Here is a 14,871-nt window from a genome sequence, read left to right on the forward strand (position 1 = left end):
TATTTAGTTGTATATTACCGGAGAATATTTCTACACAAGGTGTTGTAATAGTTATTGACATACAGACGATGGGATTACATGTCTATTTTTTGCCAACGGAATCTGTTCGTAATGAAGGTTGAATCAATAGTGTACGTAATAACAAAATTGCTTATTAACTTTTTTATTTGTATATTTAAGTATTCTTCACGGCTATGCATGTTTCTTGATTCATCTATGTAAAGATGCACGGAGTGTTATTTTTAAAGTAGAACCGGATACTGTTCTTATGTCGTCACCATTTTATAATAATGCCATAAAAAGCGGCCAATTGTGAGTTAGATTTGCCTCCTGAGGGATCCGGCTCCAAACGTAGGCTCTCTTAGAGGAATTGCTTGAATATCAATTGTCTATTGAAAAATGTATCTATATGTTTAGAAATCGTTGTGATCTAAAATTAGAACGCCCGGTGTACTCGCATCAAGCTATGCGAATATTCTGGGGTTCAAATTCCACAAGCAGGCACCAATTTTCTAAGCAAGCTTTTTTTTAGATGGGTGGACGAGCTCACAGCCCACCTCGTGTTAAAGGGTTACTGGAGCCCATAGACAACAACGTAAATGCGCCACCCACCTTGAGATATTAGTAGTTCTAAGGTCTCAAGTACAGTTACAAGAACTGCCCCACCCTTCAAACCGAAACGCATTACTGCTTCACGGCAGAAATAGGCAGTGTGGTGGCACCTACCCACGCGGACTCACAAGAGGTCCTACCACCAATAATTACGCAAATTATAATTTTGCGAGTTTGATTTTTATTACACGATGTTATTCCTTCACCGTGGAAGTTAAAGCTGGGAAAATACTTAAAATATCTGTTCACGAACGAACTTCTTGATGGAATAATAGTATATAGTTCTGTGGAATAACAATAGTGCTGTGGAATGAAGAAGAAACACGTAAAACATTTGTATAATAAACAACGGTTTAGACATTTTGTCAGCCCGCATCATAGTGGTAACGCGGCTGTGCCTTTGTCACTATCAGCTGAGTCGGTTGCTTGTCTGTCTTCACGAATGCAATAAAAAAATCCTACAAAATTTGGGCCGCGAAGCAGTGTTGGTTTCCGCATAATATGTCCTCGCATGTCTCAGGTTGACTAGCGGGATTCTCGTTTGTCGTGTTACTGGGTTCTGGTAACTGCTTGCCATCACGTGAACCGTACTAGGAGATATGCTGAATAATATGGTTCTATGTTTAATTGTTTTATTTATATTAGGTATCGGGCGATCTACTTTTTTTTCTGTTACCTTCTTTGAAACTGACGAGCGAATAATTTCAACGGTACCACCTTGAAGTTAAATGTCAGTCCCGAACTCCATATCTAGAGGTGGTGGCGTTTTTACTGGTGGTAGGATCGCTTGTGAGTCCGCACGGGTAGGTACCATCACCCTGCCTGTTTCTACCGTGAAGCAGTAATGCGTTTCGGTTTGAAGGGTGGGGCAGCCGTTGTACTGTGAAAACGGAGACCTAAGAACTCATATCTCAAGGGTGGTGGCTTATACTCTCATATCTCCTGGTGATAGAACTGAAGGCGTCTAATGCAAGAGTTACTGGAATTGATGGGTGGCGAGAAACTGAGTTTTGTTTGTGGGTTAAACGTCGAAAGCTTTGTCGCATTCAGTTTGTTCAATGAGAACGGTGACCGGTGCCTAAAAGTTAATTGAGAGGGTCCGAAATGACATGCTTAGAGCGACGGTGGATGTGCGTTGCCCTATTGTCTGGGTCGGGTATATAATATGAGGCGGCCACGATAAGAGGCTTATCGTGTCGCGCCGCTTTCTCGAAGAACTGATTGAAGATTGTATTGTAATAAGTTACACCGGACTCGACATGCCCATATGTCAGGACTAGTTGCTGTTGTTTGTATGTATAAGGTATTAAAACACTAATTAACGTTTTAACGAAATCTTTTAATTTTTCTTCTTTTAATCTATTTAAATTCCACTGTAGTACATTGGCATTCTATTAAAGGTTTAATCACAACAGCTATTTTAGTTCTTGTAAAACCTGTCTTTGTTATAAATAACGTCCTCCTCTTCCTTGCGTCGCTCGCCTCATTACTGAGGATCGTGATTCCCCCACTGCATCATATTCTCATGTATAACTGTTCTCCATCTGCTGCGATCCTTGGCCTCGTGAAGGGCATTGTATAGTTTCATGTCCAGACAGGATCTGATTTAGTTCGACTATTTCGTGGGACTGCGTCCTCTGGGACGTATGCACTCTGTCCTGCCAGTCACCATCGTAGCATAGAGAAGTTTTTATTTATTCGAACATGAACAATCCACCAATATTTTATAGAACATGCATGCAAATTAATGCTGAGTGCAGGCGATGTGAAGCAAAATGTTATTTAACAGCTGAAGTCCGAAACATTATGACCCACTGTGGTCCCTAAATTCTCGTACTCTCGAAGAGGTTTTAGAGGGTTACAAGGAAAGTATTTTCGAGGCGGTTTTACAAAACCTTAGACAGCATTTAATGCCTTCATGGAAATTTGGATGTATCCTACGAATGTACAGGGAATTAACTCGAATTTTTTTAAAGTTGTTATTCTGTTGTTTTTATGTGGGATTGTTTGATTAGTTCTGCACCTTTTTCTCCAATCATGATTGTCGCTGCATTAGTATTACCTCTTACAATGGAAGGCATAACACTAGCGTCAATTACTCTCAAATTTTCAATATTTCGAACTTTTAACTCAGGAGTCACTACTGCGCTAGGATCGTCTTCTGGTCCCATCTTTACGGTGCCCGATGGGTGATACAATGAAAAAGTTAAGTGTCTCGAAATGCACTCCAAAAATTCGTCACTTGTTTTATCAAGTTTATCACAGGTTGGTATTTGAAACCATTCTAATTCTAACCCTACTTGTTTGAAGGCGTCTGTTTCGCCTAATTTCAAAGTAAATTTCCTCATACCCCTTATTAACGTCTTCATGTCTTCATTATCATTGAAATAGTTGGCGTATATCAATGGACGATCAAATGGGTTATTGCTTTGCAGTAATACTTTTCCTCGTGATTTTGGTTTCAATAAAGTATTGTAGATTAACATAGCGAACTTATTGTTGTTAATTTCATGGAATTGTTGTATAATATCATTATTTAGTCCGTGTTTCTCAAAAAAGTCTAGTAAAATGTGAATTTTAGGTGTAAAAATAACGTGATGAAATTGTAAGTCAGGACTCGTACCAGTTGAATCAGTGGTATTGACGAATGCAATTATTCTATGCGGACTGGTGTCACAAAGTATTCCTTCTTTATTAACCATGTAATCGAAAAAGTTGTTTACGACTAAGCTCATAGTAATATCGTCAGATTCTTTGGCAGGGGCTGTATACAATAATGGCACGAAGACATGATCTTGTAGATTTTCTCCAACCGCTAAATCCATTTTGACAGTAATATTTTGTTCAAGTAGGTGTTCTTGAGGTCCAATACCGGACAACATTAAAAGGTGCGGTGAATTAATTGCTCCCGCTGACAATATCAACTCTTTGTTCACATTAACCATAAATTCTTTGCCGTTGTTGTTTAGCATAATTCCACTAACGGCATTACTGTTCTCTTTAAATATAATTTTCGTAGCCAGTGTATTTTTGATAACATGCAAATTGTTTCTATTCCGGATTGGCGAAAGGAACGCTCTAGCGGTACTCATTCTTGTTTTGTTGTAAACAGTAATTTGGCTTTGTGTTACGCCCATTTGATTTTCTCCGTTTATATCGTCTAAATTTTGTACTCCTAACTCTGGGTATGCTTTAAGAACCACCTCTTCAAAAGGCTTTAAGTTTTTATCTTTTGTGGTATATAATTCACCTTTAGTGCCATGATATCTATCGTTTTCTGAGATATCTGCTACAAAATTTTCACTTTTTTTAAAGTAAGGAAGAACATCTTCGTAACTCCAACCGTTGTTGCCGTCTTCTGCCCATCCATCGAAGTCTATGTGGTTTCCTCTGACATAGAACATAGCATTAATACTTGCGGAGCCACCGAGTGTCTTCCCACTAGGCCAGGCACATGTTTTAGTTTCATAACTGAGACAAGCGCCGGATTGCGGTTCTGGGCGGTAACCCCAGTCTTCTTTACTGCCCAAGTTGTTATAAAAGACTTGTGGTATCTGAAATAATATAAAAATTACAGTTTGTTCTTTGTTTATTTTGGTATTCACGCATCATTTCGTTTGACTGCGTGGAAACGATGCATAGGTTTTGTTGGCACTTTGAATAAGTGCCCACTGTAGTGCGTGCAAAAAGTATATGGCACAGCGAAGCGCGCTTTCGTGCAATAATATAGTTTACATTGCAGGATTGTAGCATTATGAAAATAAAGTCGTCGTGGCCTAAAGGATAAGACGTCAGTCCATTCGTATCGAGCTATGCGAATATGCTGGTATTGCAAACCCGCAGACAGGTACTTAATTTTTTTGTTAACGAGTAGTACGTATTCAACACGAATTATATCTAGGATGTAGGTGTTACGTCGTGTATTGAAAATAAAACACTGAAGTCTATGGCTTTCGGTAACAACTTAACATCCACAATGAGAGTGCAGGGATATGTGGATGGGAGGGAGAACACGGATCAAACATGCTTTTAACAACCTTTAGTTTTTTTTTTTGTTTGTTTGTTAAAGCTAATAGATACTTTTATTAAATTTCGACGCTATTGACTACTTCGAAATTTAACAAGATGCATAGGTATTTAAATATTAGAATATAGTTATTATGAGAGGTAAAATAATTTAAGGGGGGTTTTGAGTAGACAGTATATAAATATAATATATAACTTTATATGTAAATGAACGAAACTAAGATGTCATGTAAATTTGTAAGTGGTTAATATAATGTTTTGTAAAAGTGTAAATAGAAATGTAAAACACAGTGCATTAAATTATATTTAAGTGTTATTAAATTTTTTGAGGCTATAAATAATTTCATTTAAATTTATCATAAATTTATTCAATGTTTCCTCTTTTTTTGTAATTTCATTGCAATCTTTAAAGTCTATGTTATTTATTCGACATATAGTCTCAAATTCATACCTTGTATTAAAATATTTTGGACAATGATATAATAAATGTTCCATCGTTTGTATGGTGTTTGAATCGCAGGGACAAAAAGGGTCTTGTGTTATACGAAATCTGTGTAAGTATGCTTTATGGTAACCATGTCCTGAGAGAAATTGTGTTATAGCGAAATTTGGTGGAACTTTATCTATAAATTTCTTTAAGGATGTATAATCTGGAAATATCTGCTTGGTGTATTTACAATTATCTACTTCATTATACAGATTAGTAATTTCTTTAGTAAGTGACTTTTGATTTATTTCTTTTACAAAGCTTATTGGGAATTTGGCATAATTAGTATTTGTTGGTGATCCAGCAGCCTCTTTTGCTGTTATATCCGCCAGCTCATTACCAGGTATGTCATTGTGAGCTTTAACCCATACGAATTTAATTTGTTGTCCATTCCTTTCTATTTCGTGGATGCATTTTAGAGTCATGACTGCATGTGGATTAAATGTGTTGCTATTGCATAAGCCTTGTAATGTGGAAAGTGAGTCAGTGACAACGAATGCACTTACTCGTTGATCTCTTACCCACTTGCAAGCTGTAGCTATTGCCAATTGCTCAGCTTGGTAGACTGAGCATGAGCTGTGCAGTTTAATTAATTTTTTATGAATTATATTTTGAGAATCCTGTATCACAACAGTTGTTTGCGCTTCGGATTTACGCAAAATAAATTACTAAAACGAAAATTGATATCGTATTTTTTTTGGCGGTTCATGCTCATGGCACCCACAGATATTCAAATTAGAATGCTGCCAGCCTCATTGAGATGAAGTCAAATTTTTTTGCGTAATGACTGTCCCGCTTTTCAAACTCGAACGTATTACCGACAGAAATAGAAATAGGCAGTATGGTGGTACATACACGTGCAGGCTCAGAACAAATACCGCTAGCAGTTAGTATCTATTAGTTTTTATTGCCGTTGTAAGGATAACGACGAACGGAAGATCTTCCTCCGAGCGAGTGAAATTGCTCGGTGGAAGCCTGTGGATACTGACGTTCCCAATGCTGTTGTTCGAAACTTGTATATTTGCAAGCTTATCTCGAAACTGTCGTAAGTGAAATTCAGGATCCGTCAAATATCTTGTGTTCTATGATGGCTAGCCAAAAAAAAGGATTTGATCTTCGAAGGCAGTAACTAGTGAAGAAAATTTGACGCTCAAGGAATACTGCTCATTGCGAACGGGGTGTCAAAATCATGTCAAATCATTGGCACTGTTCATGATTTCAGTGCTTCCAGAGATGAATTCCGTCATATGTGGGTTTTGTTTTTTACGTCAGGATATACTTTATTGCTATTTCGGGTCCGGGACCGGTTACCCTCTATACTATTTAAAGAATATACCTCAGTGTTCACGGTAGGGTTTCCTCCAGCTTCCACTAGTAATACTTTCCATTCTGGGACTTCACTTAAACGGTTTGCCAAGACTGAACCGGCTGATCCTGCTCCGACCACCACAAAATCATAGCTACTACCTGAAAATAATAAGATTTGTCGTGAATGTTTCATAAAATGCTCTTTAAAATGAACGTTGTATACAACCTTTCCAAATATAAAAAATAATCACATCATGCTTACCATCGACAACAGAGTTAATAGCATCCTCTGGCCACAGATGATCTCCAACAAGAGCACACTGCGCTGCGAGGAAACTAGTGAGTGCTTGAGCGAACGTGGTCCCAACCACGTCTCCGTAATGCGAGGAAACTAGTGAGTGCTTGAGCGAACGTGGTCCCAACCACGTCTCCGTAACTGCCTATCACCGTCGAAGTGAACGTCGGATCACACGCCGACATGTTTCACACGAACCTACGGAAAATATTCTGAGTTAAAATATATTATTGCCTCACCTGTAAAGTGGTTACCGAAGCTGACTGACATAAACTAAATGCCGCCTCCCTCCCACGTTCAGACATAAGACTTTAAGTCTCAATGAGCATTGACCACTTTTTGTTTTAATTTCTCTTATTGTTCCCATTTCTAGGACTATATAGGTTCGGTGATTACAGAAAAAAAATTACTGAAAAATTATCTTTAACAATAATTTTTATTAAATATGTTTGAACATTGTTTGTGCTTAAATAAGGACTTCATTGGCTTTATTCAAACCAATACTTTTTTATATACTCTGTGTACGACTCAAATGACAGTTTGGTTATTTGGTATATATTGGTTACACTTTTCTCATTTCAACCCAAAGCATGAAGCTTTACACACATGACGATAGTCATGACTTGAACTCTTAAGACATATTTATTAATGCAGTAATAATAGCAATCGGAACATGTTTTAAGAGATATTATTCTTAGGTGCTGTAGAAAAAATACCAATTATTTATTAAATGAAAGGACATTAATAGAAGGACGTATTGAGTGCCATGTCACAAGTTAAAATTGTTTGAGCAAACGATTCCGCTTTTCGCCGATGACTGACTGATTGATGATGAAACTGATTTAAAAATATTTTAAATATACATTGCATACCTATTTAAAATACACATTACTTTCTTTAATTTGATGTAATTAAAAAAATGCAGTTTTTTTATTCAATGCCCGTTGCATGCTATCATTATCTTGCCCTTCTCCCAGTTACCTGGGGTCGGCGCAACATGTTTTCTCCTTCCGCACTCTTCTATCATATACCATTTCTTCGCTCACTCCCCTCGTGCCCATATCGTCTTTCACACAATCCATCCATTTCTTCTTAGGTCTACCTCTTCCTCTATATCCTTCCACATTCATAGTTAACATTTTCTTACCAAACTCATTTTCATTTCGTCTCATCACATGTCCATACCATCCCAAACGCGCACTTCTCAGCTTCTCTGTCACAGGTGCCACTTTCAGACTTCCTCTAACATATTCATTCCGTATTCTATCTATTCTCGTTACTCCACACATCCATCGCAACATTCGCATCTCTGCTGCATGCAATCGCCTTTCACCCGCCACTTTAGTGGTCCAACAAGCAATATTAACTATTATACTCGAAAGGTATGAGTTTTTCGCCGTAATAATCGGGCTGCTGATATATAGATGTTCGTACAATACACCCTACCATGTGTAAATACGCAAATAAAATATATCTAATACATAATACGCAAAAATATAAGCATACTAAGTTGTACACCCGTCTATAATATATAAAAAGATAATATTAAATGTGAATAGCTTTATTTCGTTTTTAGCCCTGTACCGTTTTTTCCTAATATGAAAGCATATTATTCAGAAAGGTCAGTCTTTAAAAAAATTCTAATGCGGCGGGTATGCAAAAATTTTTTTATATTTTTTTTATTGCTTAGATGGGTGGACGAGCTCACAGCCCACCTGGTGTTAAGTGGTTACTGGAGCCCATAGACATCCACAACGTAAATGCGCCACCCACCTTGAGATGTAAGTTCTAAGGTCTCAGTATAGTTACAACGGCTGCCCCACCCATCAAACCGAAACGCATTACTGCTTCACGGCAGAAATAGGCAGGGCGGTGGTACCCACCCGCGCGGACTCACAAGAGGTCCTACTAAATTCTGCAAATTAAAATTTTTGCGGGTTTCTTTTTTATTACACGATGTTATTCCTTCACCGTGGAAGTCAATCGTGAACATTTGTTGAGTACGTATTTCATTAGAAAAATTGGTACCCGCCTGAGATTCGAACATCGGTGCATCGCTCAACGCGAATGCATCGGACGTCTTATCCGTTAGGCCACGACGATTATAAAATCTAAAAGAATGTGAAAGAATTACCTTAATTTAGTACACAGTAAAACAATAGCAGTGTTGAAGTAGATATTGACAAGTGTGTGCGTCCAGTGGAGCAGCTTGCACAAGTAGGGTGTTTTTATACTGTGTAGCGTAATGAAATGGAAATATATTATGTATTTGTTGAATGTCTGTCTGGCAAGAACCAATTGATTTTTCACGTGAAATGTGTTTGCTTAGAACACGTTTGTTTACAAAGTCAATAATCATATAATATAATTTAAAAATACGAGGTTAATAATAAGCGGAAGTATTTTTTTTATTGTCTTTGTCGAGAAGAGCTACCAATGTACTACTACTAGTCTACCTGACGTCAGGAAGTTGTCCATTGACGTTAGTAATGTATGAGCATAGCCTAGCCGCTGCCTATCACTGGGTGATCTCCGCAAAACACGTCTGAAGAAGGACGCGTTCAGGAGACATCGCGGAGGGAAATTCATTCTAGATCCAGATGCTGGCTAAATAAAAGCTCAGGAAACGCACTGCGGATGACCGTAGTAGCTTTAGGTAATAAAGATGAAATCTACTCTGATGGCGGACGGTACGATGGTAAAAACAAGATGACGGGATCATCTCAACAAATTTCTCAGAACACAGAAGGTTCCAAACGGTCTCTAAGAACGGGATTGTCGGCAATCCGATCTATCTTCTTCTGCATGGAGTCAAATGGATGTAGCTGCTATTTGCGAGGTTCGGCCAGGAGGTGGGCGCAGTTATACGAACTTGTACTTCGTAAAGCATAAGTCGATGTCCAGAGATGAAATCCCGTTTCACTCTGTTTCAAAATTTTAGATGGAGCTTGGCCTTCACCTTCCAAACGATTTCTATACGTTGACCCGAAGAATCCCAATATTTTCGGAAGGCTGCCGGGACATTATTTGGATTTGTGGCGCTAAAACAAAATCGACGTCGGGTGCATTAGTTTCTCTTAGCTCTTAGATCTAGAAAAACTTTCCAAATTTGTAGGAGCTAAAGAAATTAGACAATTTGTTTCCACAATCCGTCAAAATTTGGCAGTTTTAAAGAATCTAGATGCAAACGTGGACGCGTGGAACCCTATTCTGTTGAGCATAGTCACACGTAAGCTCGACATGTACAGTGCTCGCGCTTATCAGCTGGAAAGAAACCAGGAACAAGAGCCAACTATGGGTGACCTTTTAGCTTATTTGGACAAGTGTGCCCTGGCGCTTGAAAACACTGACGTCAAGCAAGATGTTGCAGCTCCAATAACTGCCAAGGGCAGAGTAAGTTTAGCAGCCACGGCCAAGCCTGCAATGGACTGCATCTACTGTAAGTGCAAGCACAAGTTATTTTCTTGTCAAAAATTTAAATTATTACCTTCCAAAGAAAGAGTAGCCTTCAGTAAGGATAAGAATTTATGCCACATCTGTCTCAACATACATAATGGCAAATGTAAATACCACTTTAGGTGCGGAATATGTAAAGGACAGCATAACACCCTCCTGCACCTAGAGCAAGTTGAGCCAGAACCAGTGGTTCTCCATTCCGGAGGCTGCACTAGTGACAACATTTTAATTCCTACAGCTCGGGTTAAGTTGTTTTCCAAAATTGGCAGGGAAGTGCATGTAAAATGTATTCTTGATTCTGGTTCTCAAGTTTCACTCATTACTACAAAGGCTGTAGAAGTATTAGGTTTCACACCTCATCGCAGTGATATCAATTTAATCGGGGTAACTGAAAACAAAAGCAAAGTAAGCTACTGTATTCCTTTACAAGTTCATTCTCTGACGTCCTCATTCACTACACTTGTTTACTGTCATGTGGTAGACAAAATAACTTGCAACCTGCCACAAAAAGAGGTTAACTTGCAAGACATATCCATACCAACAGGAATCACATTAGCCGATACCACCTTCAATAAGCCTTCAGAGATAAATATGCTGATAGGTGCAGATGTATTTTTTCAAATAATACAGCCGCTTGAGAAACCATTACCCTTATGTGGTAGCAATGACCAGCAGCAGCCATCTTCTCCATATATATTCAACATCAGGTTCGGACACGTTATAGCTGGAGCCACGGCATCACACATTATAAAAAATCAGGTTGTATCACTTGTATGTGCTAAATGTGACATAGATCTAAATGATCGCATTAAAAAGTTCTGGGAGGTGGAGCACGTTCCAGAGTTATTAAAAGAGGATGATTCAGAACAACAGCGGTCAGAGCAAATTTTCACAAAGTCAGTCAAACTAGAAAATAATAAGTTCACCGTTGACTTACCCTTAACCCACAAATTTCTTGAAGCTAAACGTCAATTGTGCCAGTTGTTAAGCTATGGTAGTTTTAATCTGCATAAATGGGCTTCCAATACACCCAGTACTTTATCTGACACACCTGAAACTGAACAACAGTTCAGCAAGCTTTATCTTGAAAAGGATAGTTTTAGCATGAAAGCTTTGGGTATCACTTTAGACGTTAAAAAAGATTGCTTCACCATAAGCAGCCCAAAACCCTTTCAAGGCTCTAAGATCACAAAGAGAGAGGTTTTGAGTTATATTTCAAGATTTTATGATCCTATGGGTTTTGCTAGCCTTATTATAATAAAGGCCAAAGACATAATACAAAAAATATGGTCTCATAACTTAGGTTGGGACGAACGCTTACCTAATGATTTAGTAAATGATTTGCTACAATTTGCTAATAATTTAGCTGCGATTCCTCCTATCAATCTAGATAGATATATAAACACCAAAAGTGCAGCTTCGGTGCATTTGATTGGATTCTCTGATGCCTCCAGTACTACTGGCTATGGGTGCTGTGCATACCGTGTGGTCGACATAACAGGTAAGGCTGAATTACACTTACTCTGTTCAAAGTCGCGAATAAACCCACGCACAAAGCCACTGACAATACCTAGGCTGGAGCTAAATGCATTACTTTTGTCAATACTTATTGAAAGGGTATATGTATAATATATATATATATATATATATATAAACGATTTACCTAGTTTTATTGAATCCCGACACGAGGTCGTATTATTCGCCGATGATACATCTTTATTATTTAAAATTAAACGACAATTACAAGTCTATGACGAAGTGAATGATGCGATTTCGTGTGTGGTTCATTGGTTCCGTATCAATAACCTATTATTGAATAGTAAGAAAACTAAATGTATTAAATTTACTTTAAAATGTATTAAACCATCTTTAAATGTGAGACAAGTGGATAGTGATGTAATTGTTTCTGAGGAATCATTGGAGCTTGTTGAGTCAACCGTATTTCTTGGTATAACAGTGGACTCCAAACTGCAATGGGGACCTCATATTCATAAATTGGCGAGTAAGCTCAGCTCTGCAGCATACGCAGTAAAAAAAATTAGAATGTTAACAAACGCGGACACGGCTCGTTTAGTTTACTTTAGTTACTTCCACAGTGTCATGTCCTATGGCATTTTGCTATGGGGCAATGCGGCCGATGTAGAAACGATATTTATTCTGCAGAAAAGAGCTATACGCGCTATTTATAACATGCACTCAAGGGAATCCCTGAGGGAGAAATTTAAAGAAATTAAAGTTCTCACTATGCCATCCCAGTACATTTTTGAAAATTTGATGTATGTTCGTAAACATATTGAGGAGTTTCCTAAAAAGTCGGACATACATAATAGAAATACTAGGAACAAACACAAGCTTGTTGTGCCGATGAGTAGGTTACATAAGATACGAAATTCATTCGGGTGTTTGTCTGTGCGCCTGTACAACAAAATCCCACAAGATGTTCAGAACCTACATATACATAGGTTTAAGAAAACTGTTAAAGAACATCTGTGCAATAAAGCTTACTATAAAGTCAATGATTATCTAGAAGATTGCACAAAGTGGGAATGAGTTGCTCGCTCCGGGCATTTCAATATTGTAGTAATTGTTACGTTATAATACTCATTGTAAAAAACTCATATTTAAAAAAAAAATGTAATATAAAAAAATTAATAAATAATAATTTATTAAAAAAAAAAAAAAAAAAACATGCCCGCTGAGTTTCTTGCCAATTCTTCTCAGGACGGAGGCTAGTTCTTGTGAATTGGCGGTAGTTCTTTTGACGTTCAACAAGTATGTACTTTCATTTATGTTGAATAAAATTTTTTTGATTTGATTTGATTTGATATGAAACATTATAAAAAAAAATTCAAATACATAATGTATATTTATTCATTGACTCACAAATAGCATTGGCTTGGATAAAAACTGATTTAACTAAAATGCAGGCGTACGTTGCGAATAGAGTTAGTGTTATTCAGCAAAAAACAAAAAATTGGTGCTGGCTATATGTACCATCATCAGACAACCCTGCTGACCTGATAAGCAAAGGTATCAACCCTCCTGAGCTTCCTAATTGCGCACACTGGTGGCAGGGACCCAACTTTTTGCAGTGTGAGTATGAATTTGATGTAGAAAACATAAATTTACCTACAAATTTACCCGAGATGAAAGCAGAGAAGTCATCGCAAGAAAAGGTAATACTTACTGCAGCTGCTGACTCCAATATCTTCTAGTTCTTAGATAAGTATTCTGATATAAACGAAATGACGAGAATAGTAGCTTACGTTTTCAGATTTTGTCGTAATTTAAAAGGCTATTCAAAAATTGAGGATAAGGTGCTTAATCATGATGAGTTACAGCACGCGTTACATTTTATAATAAAGCACGAGTAGTCAGTGCATTTCAATAATGAAATCAGTGCATTGCAAAAGGGTAACATCGAGCATGGTTTCCTTAAAACTTTACATCCATTTTTAGATGAAAATGGCTTGATTAGGGTAGGCGGTCGATTAGATAACTCTGACATACCTCTTGCACAAAAACATCCTATCATTCTTTCAAACAAATCTCGCATAACTGAGTTGATTATACATAGTGAACATATTAGACTGTTACATGCTGGACCTAAGTCACTCTTATCTAATTTAAACCAAAAATACTGGTTAATTAACGGCATGAGACAGGTTAAAAAGGTGACTCATAAATGTTTGGTATGCTTTAGATTCAAAGCTGATGCAGCTAAGCAACTGATGGGATCCTTGCCTCAACCTCGTGTCACGGCATGCAGACCATTTCAAAGGGTCGGCATCGATTTCGCTGGGCCAGTTAATATAAAAAACTCAAAAATCCGTAGAGCGGTTATCACTAAAGGCTACCGTTGTGTTTATGTTTGCTTTGTTACTAAGGCAATTCATTTGGAATTAACCTTTGATATTTCTACAGATGCTTTTTTGACATCTTTTAAACGATTCATCAGCAGAAGAGGCTTGCCAGCGACGTCTATTGCGACAACGGTGGTTGCTTTCGTGGGGCAAGGAACCAACTTGCTGAACTGTACAAGCTTAATAATTCTATTAACCCCCAAATGCTGATGCAAGCCCATGCGGCCAAAGAAGGTATAAAGTTCCATTTTACGCCAAGCTACGCACCTGTATTTGCTGGACTTGCAGAAGCTGCGGTGAAAAGTATGAAATTTCATCTCAAAAGAATTGTGTTAAATGCTGAATTATCTTATGAGCAGTTGTACACTGTTTTATGCCAAATAGAGGCAGTGCTTAATTCGCGTCCTATTTTACCTCTTTCTGAGGATGTTATTGATTATTGCTACCTGACACCTGGTCATTTTTAGTGGGGACAGCTCTTACAACATATCCGGAACACAATGTTTCTGAATGTAATGTAAACACACTTAATTACTGGAAAAAATGCACTTTGCTACAGCAGAGATTTTGGAATGCTTGGCATAAATATTATTTAAATACATTACAAAATAGGAATAAATGGTATAAACCCATGGCCAATGTAACTGAGGGAGCACTTGTACTAATGAAAGAGCCTAATTCTCCTCCTTTGGTGTGGCCCGTGGCACGTGTAACAAAATTATATCCTGGTGACGATTGTAAAGTCCGAGCATTGCAGCTCAGAACTGCTGATGGTAAATTATATAATCGATCCATACAAACTATTTTATGTTCACATTGTGTTT

At 37.8% G+C, this 14,871-nt stretch overlaps 3 protein-coding genes across 3 annotated transcripts in view; 2 read left to right on the forward strand and 1 right to left on the reverse strand.

Annotated features, from left to right (window-relative positions):
• Nucleotides 1-14,871, forward strand: part of LOC101741968 (flotillin-2) — a 436,009-nt gene that overhangs the window by 323,120 nt on the left and 98,018 nt on the right. The window lies entirely within an intron of this gene.
• LOC101746922 (NADH dehydrogenase [ubiquinone] 1 alpha subcomplex subunit 7) overlaps nucleotides 1-14,871 on the forward strand; it is a 364,870-nt gene that overhangs the window by 146,359 nt on the left and 203,640 nt on the right. The gene's annotated exons all lie outside the window — the stretch shown is intronic.
• LOC105842054 (glucose dehydrogenase [FAD, quinone]) lies at nucleotides 1,931-9,019 on the reverse strand. Its single transcript, XM_062672955.1, has 5 exons — nucleotides 8,863-9,019; nucleotides 6,815-6,926; nucleotides 6,696-6,759; nucleotides 6,462-6,592; nucleotides 1,931-4,166 (listed from the first exon to the last, which is right to left on the reverse strand). Exons 2-5 carry the CDS (start codon nucleotides 6,911-6,913, stop codon nucleotides 2,592-2,594), a joined length of 1,869 nt encoding a protein of 622 aa, XP_062528939.1. The 5' UTR covers nucleotides 6,914-6,926; nucleotides 8,863-9,019; the 3' UTR covers nucleotides 1,931-2,591.

The sequence above is a fragment of the Bombyx mori genome, chromosome 16 (genome assembly GCF_030269925.1).
Source record: "Bombyx mori chromosome 16, ASM3026992v2".
Taxonomy (NCBI): domain Eukaryota; kingdom Metazoa; phylum Arthropoda; class Insecta; order Lepidoptera; family Bombycidae; genus Bombyx; species Bombyx mori.